We start from the raw sequence: 24,405 nt of genomic DNA on the forward strand, positions 1-24,405 counted from the left end.
GTAAGCTGATATATCATCTAACACTTATGTTTGATGACTAGTGATGTTTGCTGATATGCTAATTATGCATTGTATTATGGAGCCAGTTTATTGATTTCAAAAGCAGCGAGGGAAAAACTATGCAAATAGATTAAATAATCAAGTAATGCTACTTGATCTCATCACCATTGTTCCCTTTATCTTGATGCTGGACAGAAGGACACTGGGTAAATCTAAAAATAGGTTATATGCCTCTATATAAAGAGACTCAGAGATGGAGATACGGGGGAAAGAGACAGCCAGAGATCCTGCCAAGACATATACATCCAAAGGATCAGAGACAGGACAGCAGCCATTTTACATCATGGCTCCATCGTGAGGGACACAGATCTATCATTCTACAGGAAACAACCTAGGGGTTTTCGGCTCCGGTTGGAAGAATACAGATCTCCATTGACCATTGCTGAGCCATGGATACGTTTTGAGAAAAAGAGGATTGGGACCCGCTGGTCACCTGGCTCCATTGAGATGTTCGGATAAGCCAGGTTGTGACTCTCCTGTCAACTGGCCTTGTACCTCGTATGGACTCAATGGATTGTCATCTTCCTATGCTTGTTGTTACCTCCTCTCTGTGTGTGTGTACCACAGGTGGGGTAGCCGACCCTGGGAGCTCTGACGTAACATCTGCCATCATCCCGGCCGATCAGCGGAAGGGTGAGACTTTGTAATGTGCACCATTTTGGGTATTTGCTGGGACTATTCAGTATGCTATTGTGTGTTGGTGGTTCAATAAAATATTGCCACACTGTTTTACCCTCACCCTGTGTTATTTGAGTAGTGTTCTGCCCACATTAAAAGGAGTTCGGGCGTTCGACAGAACGATCCCTGGTCCATGCGGTTCCAGCTAGCGGACCTGGGCGCCCTCCAATCCCCCATGTCTCCACAGTGGAAGGTTTCTTTATTTTCCTCTCATCACACACAGACTGTGATCCGCACACCTGGTGGTGAGTTAGCTGGAGTTTTCTTTTTCAAAAATCACCAATGGCCAGAAATTTTTATGGAAATAAACTATTCCCCTTTAATCTCTTTACTCGTGAGGGTGGTTTGCACGTTAATGACCAGGCCAATTTTTACAATTCTGACCAATGCAATTTATGAGGTTAAAACTTTGGAAAGCTTTAACAGATCCCAGTGATTCTGCGTGCTCAAAACCACATTCAAGAAGTTTATTAACCTTTTAGGTGCTTCACAGGAATTATTTTTTTTTTAAATTAACATTTAACTTTTTTCACAAAAAAATTGACTTCAGATCCAATTTTTTTTATTTTGACAAGGGTAACAGGAAAAAGTGGACCTCAAGATTTGTTGTGTAATTTCTCCTGAGCATGCTGATACCCTATATGAGGGAGAAAACCACTGATTGGGCGCACGGCAGAGCTCGCAAGGGAAGGAGCGCCATTTGACTTTTTGAATGCAAAATTTGCTGGATCAATTGGTGGATGCCATGTCTCGTTTGGAAAGACCCTGATGTGCCTACACAGTGAAAATCCCCCAGAAGTGACCCCATTTTGTAAACTAGACCCCTCAAGGAATGCACTTAGATGCATGGTGAGCACCTTGAACCCCAGGTGCTTTACAGAAGTTTATAACATTGAGCCGTGAAAATTAAAAAAAAATCACATTTTTCCCCACAAAAATGTTATTTTGGCCCCACATTTTGTATTTTCATAAAGGTAACAAGAGAAATTGCACCATACAATTTGTTGTGCAATTTCTCCTGAGTATGCCAATACCCCATATATGGCGGAATACTACTTTCTAGGCACAGTACAAAGCGCAGAAGGTTAGCATCATATTGGAGTTTAGATTTTACTGGAATGGTTTGAGGTGCCTCAGAGAATTTTATACCACTGAGCGGTGAAGAAAGAATAAATTTCATTTTTTACCACTAAAATGTTGTTTTAGCCCCAAGGTTTTAATTTTTCTAGAATTTTTTTAGAACAAACTGAGGTCCACTTTTTCCTGAGTGCGCCAATACCCTACATGTGAAAAATGAAATATTTTTCAGGCTCAGTGCAAAGCTCAGAAGGCAAGGAGCGCCAGATTTTACTGCTATGGTTTGCAGGTGCCATGACCCACTAGAAGAGCCCATGAGGTGCCAGAACAGCAGTGCTCCCGATAAGTGACCCCATTTTACAAACTACACCGCTCAATGAATTAATCTAAGGGTGCAGTGATCATATTGACACCACAGGTGTGTCACAGAATTTTATACCATTGGGCAGTGAAGAAGAAATAACTACATTTTTACCATCAAAATTTCGGTTTATCCCCAGATTTTACATTTTCACACTAGTGGGTAAAAATGGCACCAAAATTTGTCCCACAATTTCTACTGAATGTGGCAACAGCTGCTATGCCCAGCTATCGCCCCATAACACTGCTCCCATTTGCTTCCACACCCTTGAGCAGCATGTCCATGGTCAACTTTCCTCCGACCTCTCATCTAGCTCTCTCCTTGACAACCTCCAATCTGGCTTCCGCCCCACCACTCCATCAAAACGGCTCTGACCAAAATTACTAATGACTTACTCACAGCCAAAGCTAACAGACAGTTCTCCATCCTCCTCCTTCTCGACATGTCCTCTGCTTTCGACAAAGTCAACCACTGCCTACTGCTACAGATTCTTTCTTCCCTCAGCATCAAAGGCCTTGCCCTGTCCTGGATTGCCTCATACCCTTCCAACCGCACATTTAGCATTTCCAACTCCCACACTACCTCCTCACCCTGCCCTCTCTCTGTTGGAGTCCCTCAAGGCTCTGTCCTAGGGCCCCTACTTTTTTCCATCTATACCCTTGGCCTAGGACAACTCATAAAGTCCCATGGCTTCCAGTACCACCTGTATGCGGACGACACTCAGATCTACCTCTCTGGCTCAGATGTCGCCTCTCTTCTGTCCAGAATCCCGGAGTGTCTGTCAGCCATATCCTCCTTCTCAAACTTTCTCTTCCTAAATCTCAATGTAGACAAAACCGAACTCATCATCTTTCCCCCATCTCGCGTATCCCCCCTACCTGATCTATCTATTATGGTAAACATCATCACGCCCTCTCCCGCACCTGAAATCCGCTGCCTCGTGGTAACTCTTGACTCTGCCCTGTCCTTCAAACCGCACGTCCAAACTCTTGCCGCCTCCTGTCGCCTCCAACTCAAAAATATTGCCAGAATCCATCCCTTCCTCAGCCCACAATCTACTAAAACTCTTATGCATGCCCTCATCATCTCCCGCCTCGATTACTGCAACACCCGCCTCTGTGGCCTCTCCGCTAACTCCCTTGCACCACTCCAGTCTGTCCTCAACTCTGCTGCTCGGTTAATCCACCTCTCTCCTCGCTACTCCCCTGCTTCTCCCCTCTGCGAATCCCTCCACTGGCTCCCAATTCCCCATCGAATCCAGTTCAAACTACTAACACTGATCTACAAAGCCATCCACAACCTGTCCCCTCCCTGTATCTCTGAACTAATCTCCCACTATCTTCCCTCACGTAATCTTCGATCCTCCCAAGACCTCCTACTCTGCTCCACTCTTATTCGTTCCTCACACAACCGACTCCAAGATTTCTCCCGAATATCCCCCATCCTCTGGAATTCCACGCCTCAACACATTCGATTATCCACCACCCTCGGATCCTTCAGACGGAACCTGAAACCCCATCTCTTCAGGAAAGCCTACAGCCTCCAATAACCATTCTGCCGCCTCACCAACAACCCGAGCTGCCGCCTCACCAACCACCCGACCTGTAGCCTCACCAACCACCTGAGCTGCTGCCACGTCACCAACCACCTGAGCTGCTGCGTCGCCGCTAGAGCTGCCACCTCACCAACCACCCGAGCTGCCGCCTCACCAACCACCCGAGCTGCCGCCTCACCACCACCAGTGCTGCAGCACACCGACATCCTGTCTCTTCCCCATTATCCCGAAGAATGTAAGTCTGCAAGGACAGGGTCCTCTCCCCTCTGTACCAGTCTATCATTGTAAATTTGTTTATTGTTAACGATATCTATAACCCAATATGTAACCCTTTTTCACATGTACAGCACCATGGAATTAAAGGTGCTATATAAATAAATAATAATAATAATAATACCCCAATTGTGGCTGTAACAGTACTACTTAGCCACACGGAGACATTCGGAAGGAACGGAACGCTATTTGCCTCCTGGAGAGTAGATTTTCCTAGAACAGTTTGCGGACTCCATATACAGAGCCCCTAATTGCTAGAAGAGTAGAATCCCCTCTCAAATAACCCCATTTTGTAAATTATACCCTTTGGGTAATTTATCTACAGGTGTAGTAACGATTTTGACTCCATGGGTATTTTCCAGAAATAAGCAGCTTTGAATGTTGCTGAGTGAAAACTACTAACTGCCGTTGTAGTGACCAGTATGTTGCAGTCACCAATAAATTGCAGTCACCAGTACATTATGTCCAGCCCGTGCTTCTGGAGACATGCACCCGTAAGCTAGGCGGGCTTTCATCGCTTCAGAAATGCCTAACATGTGGACACTATATGTGGTTTAGGTACACTGTGGGGCCCAGAAGGGAGGGGGGCATTTGGATTTGAGAGCGCAGAATTTGCTGAATTTCTTTTGGCGGATGAGGAGCCATTTTGCTTTTCCACAGCCTTTGTATTACCAGTAACTTGGAAGCCCTATATTTTCATTAACAGATGACAGACCTGAGTGGGGACTTGCTTTTATTTGTGGATTGAGTTGAAGATTTTATTGGGAACATTTTATATAACATTTTGGATTACAGTTATCCACTCTACGCTGACCACTTACTTTGGGGTTTCCATCTAAATCTCCGAGTGACGTGACAGATGAAACCCCCAATGGATCCATTCACTATAATGAGGCAGCAGAGTTACTCTGGATTCCATTTTGCCTCTGTTCAACGGCGTCCTTTTTTCAGAAGTGCACAAAACTGTGGCCGACAGCACTTTTATCCTAAAAAGACGGACACCACCAGATCACAGGTCAGACGGCGTCCGCAGTGCCTCCATCTGCCTCATTTTAGGGAATCTTCCGCCAGAAGTTCAGTCTGAATCACATATTTCAGAGATTTACATGGAAACCTCAATTCAAGCGGTCAGCGCAGAGCGCAGAATAAATGTGCGCTGAGCCTTACTGCGATCTTTGGGATGCAGAATGAAAAAATCAACAGCAGGTGAAGAATTGGTTTTATTTATTTTTTACGCATACCTCGTGCGGTATAAGTGATTAGGTGACTTTATTCTTCGGGTCAGTGCAATTACAGCGTTACATATTTATATCGGGTTTTTATGTTTGGCTGCTGTCACGCACTAAGGCCGGTTTCACACATCAGTGTCTCCGGTACATGTGGTGACAGTTTTCTCACGTACCGGAGACACTGACACACATAGACCCATTCAAATGAATGGGTCTATGCACATTTCAGTGTGTTTTCACGGACTGTGTGTCCGTATACAAAACACGCATACATGTCCGTTTTTACCTGGACACACAAGCCGCAAAACATGCCACACGTGCACACGAAGAACAGTGCACACTGTCCTCCATGTGCACGGACGGCCGCCGGGGAAGTAGCGCTACTGTAAGCCACTGTTCCCCTGCGTGTGGTGCTGAACGCGGATTTCATCCATTCTCCCCTGCTCTGCTGGCGAGCAGCGCAAGCAGGGGACAAAGAATGAATGAAAAACCTGACGTGACGTCCCCAATATGTTCTTAAACCAACCCAGCAAAACTCACAGGTGCTGGCTGCTATTCTCAGGCTGGTAAGGGGCCATAGATATGGCCCCACCAGCCTAAAAACAGCAGCCCGAAGCTACCCAGAAAAGGCGCATCTATTAGATGCGCCAATTCTGGAGCTTTGCCCGGTTCTTCCCACTTGCCCTGTAGCGGTGGCAAGTGGGGTAATGGGGGGTTAATGTCACCTTCCTATTGTTAGTTAGCAAACAGGGGCTGTAGAAAGCCGTTTGTCTCGGTGGATACCGAGTCTGGAGGACTATTCCCTCACTTCCCATCGGCTTTCTACAGCCCCTGTTTGCTAAGAGGCCACCTGTGGTTACCGCCCCACCCCCACAGCATACCATTCAAGTGTTTCCAAAAATCTTTTCTATTATCTCAGCCATATTATGCGGCGGCTTCTTTCCGCATAACACGTGATCCACTCTCCAGTGAGAAATTGTTGCCATACATAAATAGGCACAGCACGTGACTGATGAAAGTCCTTATGGACTGAAACGTTTCTGGTGCTACTAATAAATCTACAAATTGATGCTTAAGTTGAGTGCGAGACTTTTTCATATTTGTAATTTTGCACACTGAAATCCAACTGCCCTGGTGGAATTGCAGGTGGTGGACATTGTCCTTAGGCGGTGCAGGGATAAAAGCTGTGTCAGCAACAGTTAAGGCTACTTTAACACATGCTGGGTTTTTGCGGCTCATTTTTACCTTTTCGGATCGTCATTTTTTTCGCTGTTATAACAAATTGCAGGGAAAAAATGGCAATTTGCAAATATGGTGTTCTGCAAAAACAAGCTACCATTGTTTTTGTTTTTGAGGTACCACCTCAATATTTTTTCACGGCCATACGGGACACGGCTCTACGATGTATTTTATGTATTGTATGTATTAATGATAACCAAAGCTTTTCCACACAAATCACCCTGAATCAGTATACCAAGATCCAGGGGTTCCCACCAAACCCCCATTTAGCATTCTTCCATCACTCCGAACACAATCGCATTCAGCTTCAAGCACCTCCTCTGACCGGTAGTATCATCCTATCTCCATCGTACCAAAATTAAATGATCTCTAAACCCCCAAGACCAGTAGAAGTGTACCCAAATCTGCTCTTCTTCGTAGAGCTACTCACAAAGTTCACCATTTTGAGATATGCTCTTCATACCAGTTTGCTAAATCTGGAGCTAATGCACAATGCAGGCAGACAGCTGCGAGCCACAATTCATGGGACCGCGAGCCACATGTGGCTCCCGAGCTACAGGTTGGGGACCCCTGGTCTAGAACGTGACAGTCTTGGACTGAAAAACTAATGACGCTGGAAATTATGGCAGTATTTTTTTAATATTACACAGAAGGGGACCCTTAAAATTAAGGCCAAGACATACACAGGAATAAGCCCCAAATCACTTGTGGGAATCATTGCAACCTCATCATCTTGAAGAAATGAAAAAATTAATTTCTTCCCTGTAACGTTGCCTTCAGTGGCCCACTGGATGACTAAATGAACACAGCTGATGGCCCTGCCTATGGCTCTGTTCACACTTGTACCTGTGACAGATGTTGGAAGAGTGTTGGATTTCTGCAGCTGTTCCCTACGTTGGAGTCTCGTCACCACAGTCTCACATTTCTTCTCTTCCTGGGGTACGGGCTTCTGCAGGGATCCAGATCTGCTTCTGTATTCTCCTGCTTGGACACTGGATGTCTATAAAACAATATTTGGGAATATATTATAGATTTATGAATTCATCAGCAAATTACAATCCTTTTTTTCAATGATTTCATTATTTTTCAATAATATCTGTTACTTTCTGGATTTAAATGAATTTCTGTCCTCTAGTTCAGGTACAAATCATCTTCGTGCTGGCTATTGTAAACTATGGAAACATCAAGGAACCTACATGGGTGGTATATACAGAGAACTACACCTGTCCATGTCAGGTATTGGAGCTTCAGTAAATGGGGCCGAGTATAGACGTGAGAGGTACTTCGTCCATTAAAAAGATATGCAAATAACCTCATTAGAGCAGAAGAGGACTTGATCACTAGCACCACCTATGGTATCTAACAGTCCTAAAAGTCAATATTGACCCTGTATCGAGCCTTGTCACGTGACTTAGGATAAAAGTCAAACCAGAAATTCCATTTAAAGAAACTTGTTTCGTGATGTTTGCCCCTCCTTAGCGCAAAACAAGAAAAATGATTTGCATGTATGAGAGCCTCTGAAGGGGGAACATTTCACCTGTAGGGTGGCTACATCCAATAGGTGGCACTAGAGATCAAGTCCTCCTCCTCTCTGAAGAGGCCGTTTGCATTTTTAAATTCCCAGGGGAGCATTGCATAGCTTGTTAAAAAGTTGTCATTTTAATCTCGTAAAGGTCTCCTGGGCATAGAATTGACCCTTAAGGTACCGTCACATTTAGCGACGCTGCAGCGATCTAGACAACAATGCCGATCAATCGCTGCAGCATCGCTGTTTGGTCGCTGGAAGTCCCTGGGTAACCAGAGTAAACATCGGGTTACTAAGCGCAGGGCCGCGCTTAGTAACCCGATGTTTACCCTGGTTACCATTGTAAAAGTAAAAAAAAAAAACACTACATACTTGCATTCCTGTCGCGCCCCTGTCGTCAGCTTCCCTGCACTGTGTAAGCGCTGGACGGAAAGCAGAGCGGTGACGTCACCGCTGTGCTCTGCTTTACGGCCGGCCGGCGCTGACACTGGGGGACGCAGGGAAGCTGACGCCGGGGGAACGTAACAGGAATGTAAGTATATAGTGTGTTATGATCTGGTGGCCGTGGAGCAGCATGAGATGTACTCTGGAGAAGGTGGTCCCTGTACTGACCGAAAAACCCTGAACCTAGCAGCGCAACTAAAAGTAGCCGTGGGGGGTACCTAACACTCCCTAGACCCCTCAACACAGCCTAAGATCTAACTACCCCTAAAGACAGAAACAGGAAACCTATCTTGCCTCAGAGAAAATCCCCAAAGGATAGATAGCCCCCCACAAATATTGACTGTGAGAGGAGAGGGAAAAAACATACGCAGATATGAAATCAGATTTTAGCATAGGAGGCCATACTAGCTAAAAAGAAAGAATAGAACAGAGTACTATGCGGTCAGTATAAAAACACTAGAAAATATCCACCGCAGAAAATATGGATCACCACATCTGACTAAAGACATGGGGGGTATATCTGCATCTCCAGAGAAATAGCTAGGCTGCAAAAAATCCTTCACAGACCAAGCTGGACAAGACAAAAACATGAAAATGCACAGAACTATAAGGTCCACTGCAGGTGGACAGCAAAAACAAAGCCAGGACTTATCTTTGTAGAAAAACACAGCAAACTGGAGAGACAAGCAGAGAAGTGAATCCTTCAAGAACAATGGACAACTGGCACTGACTAAAGGATCCTGCAAAGCTATATACCCCAGTCAGTCCTGCAATTAGTAGATACACATGTCCACTCCTGCAATCCAGGCACAACTGCATTACCCTCTACAACCACCGGAGGGAGCCCAAAAGCTGAATTCACAACAGTACCCCCCCCTTGAGGAGGGGTCACCGAACTCTCACCAGAGCCCCCAGGCTGATCAGGATGAGCCCGATGAAAGGCACGAACCAAATTAATGGCATGGACATCAGAGGCAGAAACCCAAGAATTATCCTCCTGGCCATAACCCTTCCACTTGACAAGGTACTGAAGCTTCCGCCTCGAAAAACGAGAATCCAAAATCTTCTCAACAACATATTCCAACTCCCCATCGACGAATACAAGGGCCGGATGATAAACAGAGGGAACAACGGGCTCCACATATTTCCGCAACAAAGATTTATGGAAGACATTATGAATAGCAAACGAGGCCGGAAGCGCCAGGCGAAAGGACACCGGATTAATAATCTCAGAAATCCTATAAGGACCAATAAATCGAGGCTTAAACTTAGGGGAAGAAACCTTCATAGGAACATGACGGGAAGATAACCAAACCAGATCACCAACCCGAAGCCGGGAACCAACACACCGATGACGGTTAGCAAAACGCTGAGCCTCCTCCTGAGACAGCACCAAATTGTCCACCACATAAGCCCAAATCTGCTGCAACCTGTCGACCACAGAATCCACACCAGGAAGGTCAGAAGGCTCAACCTGCCCAGAAGAAAAACGAGGATGAAAACCAAAATTACAAAAAAAAGGCAAAACCAAAGTAGCCGAACTAGCCCGATTGTTAAGGGCAAACTCGGCCAATGGCAAAAAAGCCACCCAATCATCCTGATCAGCAGACACAAAGCATCTCAAATAGGTCTCCAAGGTCTGATTAGTTCACTCAGTCTGGCCATTTGTCTGAGGATGAAATGCAGAGGAAAAAGACAAATCAATGCCCAGCTTGGCACAAAAGGCCCGCCAAAACCTAGAAACAAACTGGGAACCTCTGTCGGACACAATATTCTCTGTAATACCATGCAAACGTACCACATGCTGAAAAAACAACGGAACCAAATCAGAAGAAGAAGGCAATTTAGGCAAAGGCACCAAATGAACCATCTTAGAAAATCGGTCACAGACAACCCAGATAACCAACATTCTTTGGGAAACAGGAAGATCGGAAATAAAATCCATAGAAATATGCGTCCAAGGTCTCTCAGGGACCGGCAATCGCAAAAGCAACCCACTAGCGCGGGAACAGCAAGGCTTAGCCCGCGCACAAATCCCACAGGACTGCACAAAAGATCGCACATCCCGTGACAAAGAAGGCCACCAAAAGGACCTACCAACCAAATCTCTGGTACCAAAAATCCCAGGATGGCCAGCCAACACAGAACAATGAACCTCAGAAATCACTTTACTAGTCCATCTATCAGGAACAAACAGTTTCCCCACAGGACAGCGGTCAGGCTTATCAGAATGAAATTCCTGAAGAACCCGTCGCAAATCAGGGGAGATGGCAGAAAGAATCACCCCTTCCTTTAAAATGCCGACCGGCTCAAGAACCCCAGGGGAATCAGGAAAAAAAGTCCTAGAGAGGGCATCCGCCTTAACATTCTTAGTACCAGGAATGTACGAGACCACAAAATCAAAACGGAAGAAAAACAGGGACCATCGAGCCTGTCTAGGATTCAGCTGTTTGGCAGACTCGAGGTAAATCAGATTCTTATGATCGGTCAGGACCACAATATGGTGCTTGGCCCCCTCAAGCCAATGTCGCCACTCCTCAAATGCCCACTTCATAGCCAACAACTCCCGATTGCCGACATCATAATTGCGTTCCGCAGGCGAAAACTTCCGAGAAAAGAAGGCACACGGTTTCATCAAGGAACCATCAGAATTCCTCTGAGACAAAACGGCTCCTACCCCAATCTCAGACGCGTCAACCTCAACCTGAAATGGAAGAGAAACATCTGGCTGACGCAACACAGGGGCAAAGTAAATCGGCGTTTAAGCTCCTGAAAGGCAGAAACAGCCGCGGAGGACCAATTCGTCACATCAGCGCCTTTCTTGGTCAAATCGGTCAGAGGTTTAACCACACTGGAGAAGTTGGCAATGAAACGACGATAAAAATTAGCAAAGCCCAAGAATTTCTGAAGGCTCTTCACAGATGTGGGCTGAATCCAATCATGAATGGCTTGAACCTTAACTGGATCCATTTCTATAGATGAGGGGAGAAAAAATGAAACCCAAAAAAGAAACCTTCTGCATTCCAAAGAGGCACTTTGACCCCTTCACAAATAAAGCATTATTACGGAAGATCTGAAATACCATCCTGACCTGTTTCACATGAGACTCCCAATCATTGGAAAAAATCAAAATATCATCCAAATATACAACCATGAATTTATCAAGATAACTCCGAAAGATATCATGCATGAAGGATTGGAACACAGATGGGGCATTAGAGAGTCCGAATGGCATCACAAGGTATTCAAGATGGCCTTCAGGCGTATTAAATGCAGTTTTCCATTCGTCACCCTGCTTGATACGAATAAGATTATATGCCCCTCGAAGGTCAATCTTAGTAAACCAGCTAGCCCCCTTAATCCTAGCAAACAAATCAGTAAGCAAAGGCAGGGGGTATTGAAATTTGACCGAGATCTTATTCAAGAGGCGATAATCAATACAGGGTCTCAAGGAGCCATCCTTCTTGGCAACAAAAAAGAACCCCGCTCCCAACGGTGAAGAAGATGGCCGAATATGCCCTTTCTCCAAAGACTCCTTAATATAGCTCCGCATGGCGGTATGTTCAGGCACAGACAGGTTGAAAAGTCGGCCCTTAGGGAACTTACAACCTGGAATCAAATCAATAGCACAATCAAAGTCCCTATGCGGTGGAAGGGAACTGGATTTGGGCTCATCGAATACATCCTGGAAGTCAGACAAAAACTCAGGAACTTCAGAAGAGGGGGAAGAGGAGATTGACATCAAAGGAACCTGATCATGAACCCCCTGACAACCCCAACTAGTCACAGACATGGATTTCCAATCTAACACCGGATTATGTAGCTGCAACCATGGAAAACCCAGCACAATATCATCATGCAAATTATGCAACACCAGGAAACGACAATCTTCCTGATGGGCTGGCGCCATGCGCATGGTCAGCTGTGTCCAAAACTGAGGTTTATTTTTAGCCAACGGTGTAGCATCAATGCCCCTCAAAGGAATAGGGTTCTGCAAAGGCTGCAAGGGAAAACCACAACGTCTGGCAAATTCTAAGTCCATTAAGTTCAGAGCGGCGCCTGAATCCACAAATGCCATGACAGAAAATGATGATAATGAGCAGATCAAGGTCACAGATAACAGAAATTTAGGTTGTATAGTACTGATGGCAACAGAACTAGCGATTCTCTTAGTACGCTTAGGCCAATCAGAAATAACATGAGCAGAATCGCCACAGTAAAAACACAACCTATTCTGACGCCTGAATGTTTGACGTTCAGCTCTAGACAAAATCCTATCACACTGCATAGGCTCAGGGCTCCGCTCAGAGGACAACGCCACAGTGTGCACAATTCTGCGCTCGCGCAAGCGCTGATCAATCTGAATGGCCAGAGACATAGAATCACTCAGACCAGCAGGCGTGGGGAACCCCACCATAACATCTTTAACGGATTCAAAAAGACCCTTTCTGAAAATTGCCGCCAAGGCATCCTCATTCCATTTAGTCAGTACAGACCATTTTCTAAATTTCTGGCAATACAATTCTGCCGCTTCTTGACCTTGACACAGGGCTAACAAGATTTTCTCAGCCTGATCCACAGAATTAGGCTCATCATATAACAACCCCAATGCCTGAAAGAACGAATCAACATTAAGCAAAGCAGGATTGCCAGATTCCAGATGATTTTAACCTGCTGAATAGGATCACCAGAAGACCGGGGTCTTAATGCAAAAAAACAGTTTACAGTTATTTTTGAAACTCAAAAATTTGTATCTGTCACCAAAGAATAAATCAGGAGTTTGAATCTTAGGTTCTAAGGCAGGAGTTTGAACAATGAAATCTGAAATACCCTGTACCCTAGCAGCAAGCTGATCCACCCGAGAAACTAACTCCTGAACATTCATGTTAATACTTGACTCCGTAGCCACCCAGAGGTAAAGAGGGAGGAACAGACCAAACAGGCTAAGGAAAAAAAAATGGTTCAAAATCTTTCCACCCTTCTTCTGAGATGCAATTAACTCATTGTTGGCCAGTTGTACTGTTATGATCTGGTGGCCTTGGAGCAGCATGAGACGTACTCTGGAGAAGGTGGTCCCTGTACTGACCACAAACCCTGAACCTAGCAGCGCAACTAAAAGTAGCCGTGGGGGGTACCTAACACTCCCTAGACCCCTCGACACAGCCTAAGATCTAACTACCCCTAAAGACAGAAACAGGAAACCTATCTTGCCTCAGAGAAAATCCCCAAAGGATAGATAGCCCCCCACAAATATTGACTGTGAGAGGAGAGGGAAAAAACACGCAGATATGAAATCAGATTTTAGCATAGGAGGCCATACTAGCTAAAAAGAAAGAATAGAATAGAGTACTATGCGGTCAGTATAAAAACACTAGAAAATATCCACCGCAGAAAATACGGATCACCACATCTGACTAAAGACATGGGGGGTATATCTGCATCTCCAGAGAAATAGCTATGCTGCAAAAAATCTTTCACAGACCAAGCTGGACAAGACAAAAACATGAAAATGCACAGAACTATAAGGTCCACTGCAGGTGGACAGCAAAAACAAAGCCAGGACTTATCTTTGTAGAAAAACACAGCAAACTGGAGAGACCAGCAGGGAAGTGAATCCTTCAAGAACAATGGACAACTGGCACTGACTAAAGGATCCTGCAAAGCTATATACCCCAGTCAGTCCCGCAATTAGTAGATACACATGTCCACTTCTGCAATCCAGGCACAACTGCATTACCCTCTACAACCACCGGAGGGAGCCCAAAAGCTGAATTCACAACAGTAGTGTTTTTTTTTACTTTTACAATGGTAACCAGGGTAAACATCGGGTTACTAAGCGCGGTCCTGCGCTTAGTAACCCAATGTTTACCCTGGTTACCAGTGAAGACATCGCTGAATCGGCATCACACACGACGATTCAGCGATGTCAGCGGGTGATCAGCGACGAAATAAAGTCCTGGACTTTCCCCAGTGACCAACGATCTCCCGGCAGGGGCCTGATCGTTGGTCGCTGTCACGCATAATGATTTCGTTAACGATATCGTTGCTACGTCACAAAAAGCAATGATATCGTTAACGATATCGTTATGTGTGACGGTACCTTTAGAGAGTATAAGGAGTTCTTTCTCAGCTTCTCAATACCGTTTTTAATGTTCCCTGTGCTATACCTAAACGCTAAATGGGAGTGTTTAAAAACAATGTGAAAACTTTTCAGCTCTCCCTGTTTGCAGGAGACTAGTCAGGGACCAGTGCCGCATAATCGCTTCAGTGTACTGGGATCATGCCCACAGCAGCGTGACTGACCACCCTAGTGTGTGCAGGGAGGTGAGATCCATTCAGAAACACTTCTATTACAAACAGAACAAATCCAGATGCAAAACGGAATAAAAATGGCCATTTTTAAATTAATCTGTTTATATTTTATTTTCTTAAAGATTCACTTCAAAAGTTTGGTTTCCATTTGTGCTCAATTTGTAAGGGATCCATTTTTAAAAAAAATTTCTGGGTCCGTCACAAACGGATGACAACAGGACACGTGAACAGATCCTGATCCTATTATTGCACACATGAGTGTCTTAATATATTAGTTGTTTGAAAATAAAATGTAAAATCATATTTAAAAGATGTCCAGAAAAATAAAAGGCGCAGTCTTGTAAAAAAAAAAAAATAACATTCTATACTCTACATATAAACAAAAAATACACTGACTAGCTACCTACATAGCTAATAACTTAAATTAAGTTGATATAATATTCAAAGTGAACTTCAAATGGAAAAAAATATGGCAAAACTCTCTTGTTTATTCGCAACACAAAAAAAATGTATATAAGTAAGCAATATGAACCTTTAAAAACAAACAATGCTATTTCTCACAAATAAAACAATTCCTAATAAGTTCTGTTAGTACAAAAATAGCGACGTCACTTGCGGAGGCGGTGCTAGTTCTACATGCTAGGTATTCTTCTTACAATGCGTACTGACAGTGCACTCTCCCTGGTTTCTTACTTCTGATCAGAGTTGGCGAGTGAGTGCACTGTCATTGTACATATTGATCAGAATCTACTGAGCATAAGCCGGAATTGACATCCGACGCAGAGGCTAGCCCAGCCCCTGAAACGGAGGTAATTGGTGACACTTTATTTAAGGAAGGGGGCAGAGGTTGGGACAGGGACCGCAGCCACTGTTCTCTAATGACGCTTTATTTGAGTACCCCAGCATGCACTCAAGTGAAGCATCCATCTCAAGTGAAGTGTTCTCAAAAAGGAAGTGGAAAAAAAATCAGTATTTAGCGTAGTGAAAGAACGTAGGTAATTTTTAGTTAAATTATATTAGAACATAGATTAGATTGTGACATTACATAGATAGAGATTTAGGATGAAAATGAAGTTGTGTTTCGGACCACACCTTTAAGGTGTTAATATATGAATTATTTAAATATATTACTATATATGTATTAGTTGTTTAGATATTTAATTTGAGCGATAATAAATCAAATTACAATTTCTTTCCCTAGTTTGTCAGCTTGCTTGGCCTCTCTAGCTTGTCTCCTCTCCTCCCTGGATGCTTGCTGCTCGCGGAATCCTTTTTGCTTCTGTAGAGCTAGTGTGATCCAGAGGGGCTGAGCGGATTCCACCTTCTCCATCAGTCTTGTGCCGTCTAATGAATGCCGGCTCTGAAGGACTGGTCTCTCTGTAAGAACAAATCACACAGCACGTCAGTCATATGATAGAAAGACCGGTGATCTTACCTTCCTCAACCTCCTAGTCAAAAACTAGAAGAAGAGCTGTAGACCTTGACATCTACCTGCAGCTTAGAACCGAAAATAGGTAAAGATACAACCAACATGGGTATAGTGGAAAACGTACACTTAGCATTTAGGTATTTCTGGTGAGACTACACATCATCTTGACGGACTGGAGATTTTTTTAAAGTACCAAAAAGGCGTTAGCTTTTACTGTCTATCAAGAAAGGCATCATTCCAACATACTGTATTTTTCTCATAAATTATTGCTTTGTTTAGTCAATTTTATGGCATCAATTACAATATTTTCCAAATATTTTAAAAATATTAAAATGTTGTCCAGCAACCCAAAAATGAAACAAATAAATGTTATATAACTTAGCAGCATTTTTCAATTATGATAGGTGCCTTGATCTTCTGGTGGCCCCTACAATCCTGGGTGGATCCCAGCAGTTTCCAGAGAAGGAAGTTGGCTTAAATGTTGAAATAAGCCAGTGAGCCGGTCCCCATCACACACTGTTATGGTAATGTGCCGGCAAAGGAAATATTGTCATGCGTCCATCCTAGGATCGGAAATTAACCTGCCGGGACTGGAGCACCTACAAAAGGTTCAGGGCATCTGACATAATTAAACTATATTAGTAAGTTATAAAACTATTTTTAACTTTATCTAGTTTTTTTTGTGTTTGACTACTAGACAACCCCTTTCATTTATTTCTTCATGCTACTTAAATTCACTTTCCTTTATATTTCCTTCAAATTTAGAGTTGAACATTTGAGTTACAAAGTTATACTTTTCTCTCATCTGTCCATAGTTTTTTACAAGAAACATTATGTAACTTCAAGTTTGGGCAAATTTGAGATGGACCACAATATGTTTTTGGACAACATTGCTCTTATTGTGATGTCCTTCCACTACAACCATTCGTGTTGAGTGTTTTTCTATTAGAAGACACATAACCAGAGGTGTCTGCAGTTTGCAATGTCTTCAGTAGGTCCTCTGCTGCTTCCCTTGCGTACTTTGTCATCTCTAACAAGAACAAGATGCCCATTTCTAGGGAAAGCTTCAAAAGTTCTGAATTTTCTCCATTGGTATTCGCCTAATTGTGGATTAATGTACGCCCAATTCTTTAGGATTGGCTTTTGTAGCCTTATCTAGCTGTATGTACTTATGGAACAAGTCTTCTGATAGTTTTTTCCTTGATGGCCTTGTGTACCTAAGCCTGATTCACAAATCCACGTTTTGCTTTCCCAGTATGGATCGTGATGCACAGACAGTCTCCTAACCTGTTGAGTTTTGGCCATCCCAGGCCTTACTCGGACCATGAAACATAGATATGTGAATCTATCCTTAATGTAATGAACAAATCACCTGTGAAACCAACACTTCCAATTTCATCTCCTTAACTGAAACTCATTTTGACAATCAACTCTTGGAGAAGACATTAACACAGAGCTTCTTTCTCCCTGCACTGTAGATATTTCCTGAATGTCGTGAATAAAACATTTGACCTTTTCATCTGTAATGTAATTACTTTAGTTAGATTGTATACAGTAAATCTAGAATTGTGACTCATAACAATTAGACCTTAGGCATTTTCTTAGTATTTGAAGCAGAAATACAGAGTCTGTATGTGAAAGATCTTGGCTGATTTTCTTGTAGACTTTTTTCCAACATGTTTTTGAGCAGATATAAAGGTATTTTTTTTCCTACAAGATAAGGAGGTCTACTTTAGTTACCAAGAGAAAAGAAAAAGATCCACAATCCAGCTAGGAAATCTGTACAGGGTGGGCCATGTATATGGATACACCTAAATAAAATGGGAATGGTTGGTGATATCAACTTCCTGTTTTTGGCACATTAGTATATAGGAGGGGGAAAACTTTTCAAGGTGGGTGGGGACCATGGCGGCCATTTTGAGGTTGGCCATTTTGGATCCAACTTTATTTTTTCCAATAGGAAGAGGTCATGTGACACACCAAACGTATTGAGAATTTCATAAGAAAAACAATTGTGTGCTTGGTTTTAATGTAACTTTATTATTTCATGAGTTATCTACAAGTTTCTCTTTGCTTACAGCCATTGACATGTCGCAGAGGTTAACACGTGAGGAGCGGATAGAAATTGTGTTGATGTCTGGTGAACGCAGTACCCGGGTCATTGCAGCAGATTTCAATGCAAGACACGTTACGTAAGAAAACTGTCACTATTCCCATGTTATTTAGGTGTATCCATATAAATGACCCACCCAAAAAAAGTTTGGGTCATCACTGAACATAATGTTCTGTGTAAACTGAGGGTCCTGTTCCAATTTTTGTTTTGCACATTCTGCAAATTCAGCGCTCCGATCTGGCATCAGTCGAACATCCCTTCGGCGGATATTAGCTACTCACAAATGGCACCCTTACAAAATCCAGCTGCTGCAGCATCTCAAGGAGGATGACCCAGGTCGGAGCGCTGAATATGCAGAATGGGCACGACAAAAATTGGAACAGGACCCTCAGTTTACACAGAAAATTATGTTCAGTGATGAGGCAAACTTTTTGGATGAGCCATTTATATTGACACACCTAAATAACATGGGAATGGTGACAGTTTTCTTGCGTAGGGTGTCTTGCCTTGAAATCTGCTGTAATGACCCGGGTACTGCGTTCACCAGACATCAACACAATTTCTAACGGCTCCTCACGTGTTAACCTCATGTCAATGGCTGCAAGCAAAGAGAAACTTGTAAATAACTCATGAAAGAATAAAGTTACATTAAAATTAAGCACACCATTGTTTTTCTTGTGAAATTCTCAATAAGTTTGATGTGTCACATGACTGTTATGATAAGGTAATTCAGTACCACAATGGACATAGAAGCCAGAGCACATACAGTGACCTGACAATAACCCAAAAACATAGAACGAGCTCTGAGATGTGGAAACTCTGCTGACCGCAATCCCTAATCCTCTCCAACCACACTAGAGGCAGCCGTGGATTGCGCCTAACGCTCCCTATGCAACTCGGCACAGCCTGAGAAACTAGCTAGCCTGAAGATAGAAAATAAGCCTACCTTGCCTCAGAGAAATACCCCAAAGGAAAAGGCAGCCCCCACACATAATGACTGTGAGTTAAGATGAAAAGACAAACGTAGAGATGAAATAGATTTTTAGCAAAGTGAGGCCCGACTTTCTGAACAGAGCGAGGATAGGAAAGGTAACTTTGCGGTCAACACAAAACCCTACAAACAACCACGCAAAGGGGGCAAAAAGACCCTCCGTACTGAACTAACGGCACGGAGGTACACCCTCTGCGTCCCAGAGCTTCCAGCAAGCAAGAAAAAACAAATAAGCGAGCTGGACAGAAAAAAAACAGCAAACAAAATAACAAAAGCGGAACTTAGCTATGCAGAGCAGCAGGCCACAGGAACGATCCAGGAGAAAGCAAGTCCTATACTAGAACATTGACTGGAGGCCAGGATCAGAGCACCAGGTGGAGTTAAATAGAGCAGCACCTAACGACTTCCCCACATACCTGAGGAAGGAAACTCAGAAGCCGCAGTACCACTCTCCTCCACCAACGAAAGCTCATAGAGAGAATCAGCCGAAGTACCACTCGTGACCACAGGAGGGAGCTCTGCCACAGAATTCACAACAGTACCCCCCCTTGAGGAGGGGTCACCGAACCCTCACCAGAGCCCCCAGGACGACCAGGATGAGCCATATGAAAGGCACAAACAAGATCGGGAGCATGGACATCAGAGGCAAAGACCCAGGAATTATCTTCCTGAGCATAACCCTTCCACTTAACCAGATACTGGAGTTTCCGTCTTGAAACACGAGAATCCAAAATCTTCTCCACAATATACTCCAACTCCCCCTCCACCAAAACCGGGGCAGGAGGATCAACAGATGGAACCATAGGTGTCACGTATCTCCGCAACAATGACCTATGGAATACGTTATGGATGGAAAAAGAATCTGGAAGGGTCAAACGAAAAGACACAAGATTAATAACCTCAGAAATCCTATACGGACCAATGAAACGAGGTTTAAACTTAGGAGAGGAAACCTTCATAGGAATATGACGAGAAGACAACCAAACCAAATCCCCAACACGAAGTCGGGGACCCACACAGCGTCTGCGATTAGCGAAACGTTGAGCCTTCTCCTGGGACAAGGTCAAATTGTCCACCACATGAGTCCAAATCTGCTGCAACCTGTCCACCACAGTATCCACACCAGGACAGTCCGAAGACTCAACCTGCCCTGAAGAGAAACGAGGATGGAATCCAGAGTTGCAGAAAAACGGCGAAAACAAGGTAGCCGAGCTGGCCCGATTATTAAGGGCGAACTCAGCCAAAGGCAAAAAGGACACCCAGTCATCCTGATCAGCAGAAACAAAGCATCTCAGATATGTTTCCAAGGTCTGATTGGTTCGTTCGGTCTGGCCATTAGTCTGAGGATGGAAAGCCGAGGAAAAAGACAAGTCAATGCCCATCCTAGCACAAAAGGCTCGCCAAAACCTCGAAACAAACTGGGAACCTCTGTCAGAAACGATATTCTCTGGAATGCCATGTAAACGAACCACATGCTGGAAGAACAATGGCACCAAATCAGAGGAGGAAGGTAATTTAGACAAGGGCACCAAATGGACCATCTTAGAGAAGCGATCACAAACCACCCAAATGACTGACATTTTTTGAGAGACGGGAAGATCTGAAATAAAATCCATAGAGATATGTGTCCAAGGCCTCTTCGGGACCGGCAAGGGCAAAAGCAACCCACTGGCACGAGAACAGCAGGGCTTAGCCCGAGCACAAATCCCACAGGACTGCACAAAAGAACGCACATCCCGTGACAGAGATGGCCACCAAAAGGATCTAGCCACTAACTCTCTGGTACCAAAGATTCCAGGATGACCAGCCAACACCGAACAATGAACCTCAGAGATAACTTTATTAGTCCATCTATCAGGGACAAACAGTTTCTCCGCTGGGCAACGATCAGGTTTATTAGCCTGAAATTTTTGCAGCACCCGCCGCAAATCAGGGGAGATGGCAGACACAATTACTCCCTCTTTGAGAATACCCGCCGGCTCAGATAAACCCAGAGAGTCGGGCACAAAACTCCTAGACAGGGCATCCGCCGTCACATTTTTAGAGCCCGGAAGGTACGAAACCACAAAGTCAAAACGGGCAAAAAACAGCGACCAACGAGCCTGTCTAGGATTCAACCGCTTGGCAGACTCGAGATAAGTCAAGTTGTTATGATCAGTCAAGACCACCACGCGATGCTTAGCTCCTTCAAGCCAATGACGCCACTCCTCGAATGCCCACTTCATGGCCAGCAACTCTCGATTGCCAACATCATAATTTCGCTCAGCAGGCGAAAACTTCCTGGAAAAGAAGGCGCATGGTTTCATCACCGAGCAATCAGAACTTCTCTGCGACAAAACAGCCCCATGCTCCAATCTCAGAAGCATCAACCTCGACCTGGAATGGAAGCGAAACATCTGGTTGACACAACACAGGGGCAGAAGAAAAACAACGCTTCAACTCTTGAAAAGCTTCCACAGCAGCAGAAGACCAATTGACCACATCAGCACCTTTCTTGGTGAAATCGGTCAATGGTTTAGCAATACTAGAAAAATTGCAGATGAAGCGACGATAAAAATTAGCAAAGCCCAGGAACTTTTGCAGACTTTTCAGAGATGTCGGCTGAGTCCAATCATGGATGGCTTGGACCTTAACAGGGTCCATCTCGATAGTAGAAGGGGAAAAAATTAACCCCAAAAATGAAACCTTCTGAACACCAAAGAGACACTTTGATCCCTTCACAAACAAAGAATTAGCACGCAGGACCTGAAACACCGTTCTGACCTGCTTCACATGTGACTCCCAATCATCCGAGAAGATCAAAATATCATCCAAGTATACAATCAGGAATTTATCCAGGTACTCTCGGAAGATGTCATGCATAAAGGACTGAAACACTGATGGAGCATTGGCAAGTCCGAATGGCATCTCTAGGTACTCAAAATGGCCCTCGGGCGTATTAAATGCAGTTTTCCATTCATCGCCTCGCTTAATACGCACAAGATTATACGCACCACGAAGATCTATCTTGGTGAACCAACTAGCCCCCTTAATTCGAGCAAACAAATCAGATAACAGCGGCAAGGGGTACTGAAATTTAACCTTGATCTTATTTAGAAGGCGGTAATCTATACAAGGTCTCAGCGAACCATCCTTCTTGGCCACAAAAAAGAACCCCGCTCCTAATGGCGACGATGACGGGCGAATATGCCCCTTCTCCAAGGACTCCTTCACGTAACTCCGTATAGCGGCGTGCTCAGGCACAGATAAATTAAACATACCCTTTCTGAAAATAGCTGCGAGTGCACCGTCATTCCATTGAGTACGGACCACTTTCTAAATTTCTGACAATATACCTCTATCTCATCCTGACCCTGACACAGAGCCAGCAAATTTTTCTCTGCCTGGTCCACTGAATTAGGTTCATCGTACAGCAATCCGAGCGCCAGGAAAAACGCATCAATATTACTTAATGCAGGATCTCCTGGCGCAAGAGAAAATGCCCAGTCCTGAGGGTCGCCACGTAAAAAAGAAATAATGATCCTAACTTGTTGAACTGGGTCACCAGAGGAGCGAGGTTTCAAAGCCAGAAATAGTTTACAATTATTTTTGAAACTCAGAAATTTAGTTCTATCTCCAAAAAACAAATCAGGAATAGGAATTCTTGGTTCTAACATAGAATTCTGAACCACAAAGTCTTGAATATTTTGTACTCTTGCCGTGAGCTGATCCACACATGAAGACAGACCTTTAATGTCCATCGCTACACCTGTGTCCTGAACCACCCAAATGTCTAGGGGAAAAAAAAGGCAAAACACAGTGCAGAGAAAAAAAAATGGTCTCAGAACTTATCTTTTCCCTCTATTGAGAATCATTAGTACTTTGGGCCTCCAGTACTGTTATGATAAGGTAATTCAGTACCACAATGGACATAGAAGCCAGAGCACATACAGTGACCTGACAATAACCCAAAAACATAGAACAAGCTCTGAGACGTGGAAACTCTGCTGACCGCAATCCCTAATCCTCTCCAACCACACTAGAGGCAGCCGTGGATTGCGCCTAACGCTCCCTATGCAACTCGGCACAGCCTGAGAAACTAGCTAGCCTTAAGATAGAAAATAAGCCTACCTTTCCTCAGAGAAATACCCCAAAGGAAAAGGCAGCCCCCACACATAATGACTGTGAGTTAAGATGAAAAGACAAACGTAGAGATTAAATAGATTTAGCAAAGTGAGGCCCGACTTTCTGAACAGAGCGAGGATAGGAAAGGTAACTTTGCGGTCAACACAAAACCCTACAAACAACCACGCAAAGGGGGCAAAAAGACCTTCCGTACCGAACTAACGGCACGGAGGTACACCCTCTGCGTCCCAGAGCTTCCAGCAAGCAAGAAAAAACAAATAAGCAAGCTGGACAGAAAAAAAACAGCAAACAAAATAACAAAAGCGGAACTTAGCTATGCAGAGCAGCAGGCCACAGGAACGATCCAGGAGAAAGCAAGTCCTATACTAGAACATTGACTGGAGGCCAGGATCAGAGCACCAGGTGGAGTTAAATAGAGCAGCACCTGAGGAAGGAAACTCAGAAGCCGCAGTACCACTCTCCACCAACGGAAGCTCATAGAGAGAATTAGCCGAAGTACCACTCGTGACCACAAGAGGGAGCTCTGCCACAGAATTCACAACACATGACCCTCTTCCCATTGGAAAAAATAAAGTTGGATCCAAAATGGCCAACTTCAAAATGGCCGCCATGGTCACCACTCATCTTGAAAAGTTTTCCCCCTCCCATATACTAATGTGCCACAAATAGGAAGTTGATATCACCAGCCATAACCATTTTATTTAGGTGCATCCATATACATGGCCCACTCTGTAGAATAAAAATGCTAATCTTTATTTTATGAATTAAAATCCTATGTAGTTCCAAGATGGATTTCACGTGAAAAGAAAAAAAACAAATTACCATACGAACGCCTTTCGGCAGTATGCCTTATTTGTATGAAACGCGTAGGTATGCTAGATTTTTTTTTCTCCATTTTGGATCTACATTGGATTTCAATGTATGGAATAACGATTTGCATTTTTAGTCTATGAACTCCCGAACTGGATCTTAGATCATTTTTCCTTTGTCTTGA

The 24,405-nt window shown here is 44.0% G+C and overlaps 1 protein-coding gene across 2 annotated transcripts in view; it reads right to left on the reverse strand.

Annotated features, from left to right (window-relative positions):
• Window positions 1-24,405, reverse strand: part of CRACD (capping protein inhibiting regulator of actin dynamics) — a 263,735-nt gene that overhangs the window by 11,362 nt on the left and 227,968 nt on the right. For both annotated transcript variants that reach the window (XM_069744446.1, XM_069744447.1), the window contains 2 exons: window positions 15,940-16,130; window positions 7,319-7,472 (listed from right to left, as the gene is read on the reverse strand). In XM_069744446.1, the coding sequence (XP_069600547.1) occupies window positions 7,319-7,472; window positions 15,940-16,130 (345 nt within the window). The remainder of the gene's footprint in view (window positions 1-7,318; window positions 7,473-15,939; window positions 16,131-24,405) is intronic.

The sequence above is a fragment of the Ranitomeya imitator genome, chromosome 1 (genome assembly GCF_032444005.1).
Source record: "Ranitomeya imitator isolate aRanImi1 chromosome 1, aRanImi1.pri, whole genome shotgun sequence".
NCBI lineage: Eukaryota > Metazoa > Chordata > Amphibia > Anura > Dendrobatidae > Ranitomeya > Ranitomeya imitator.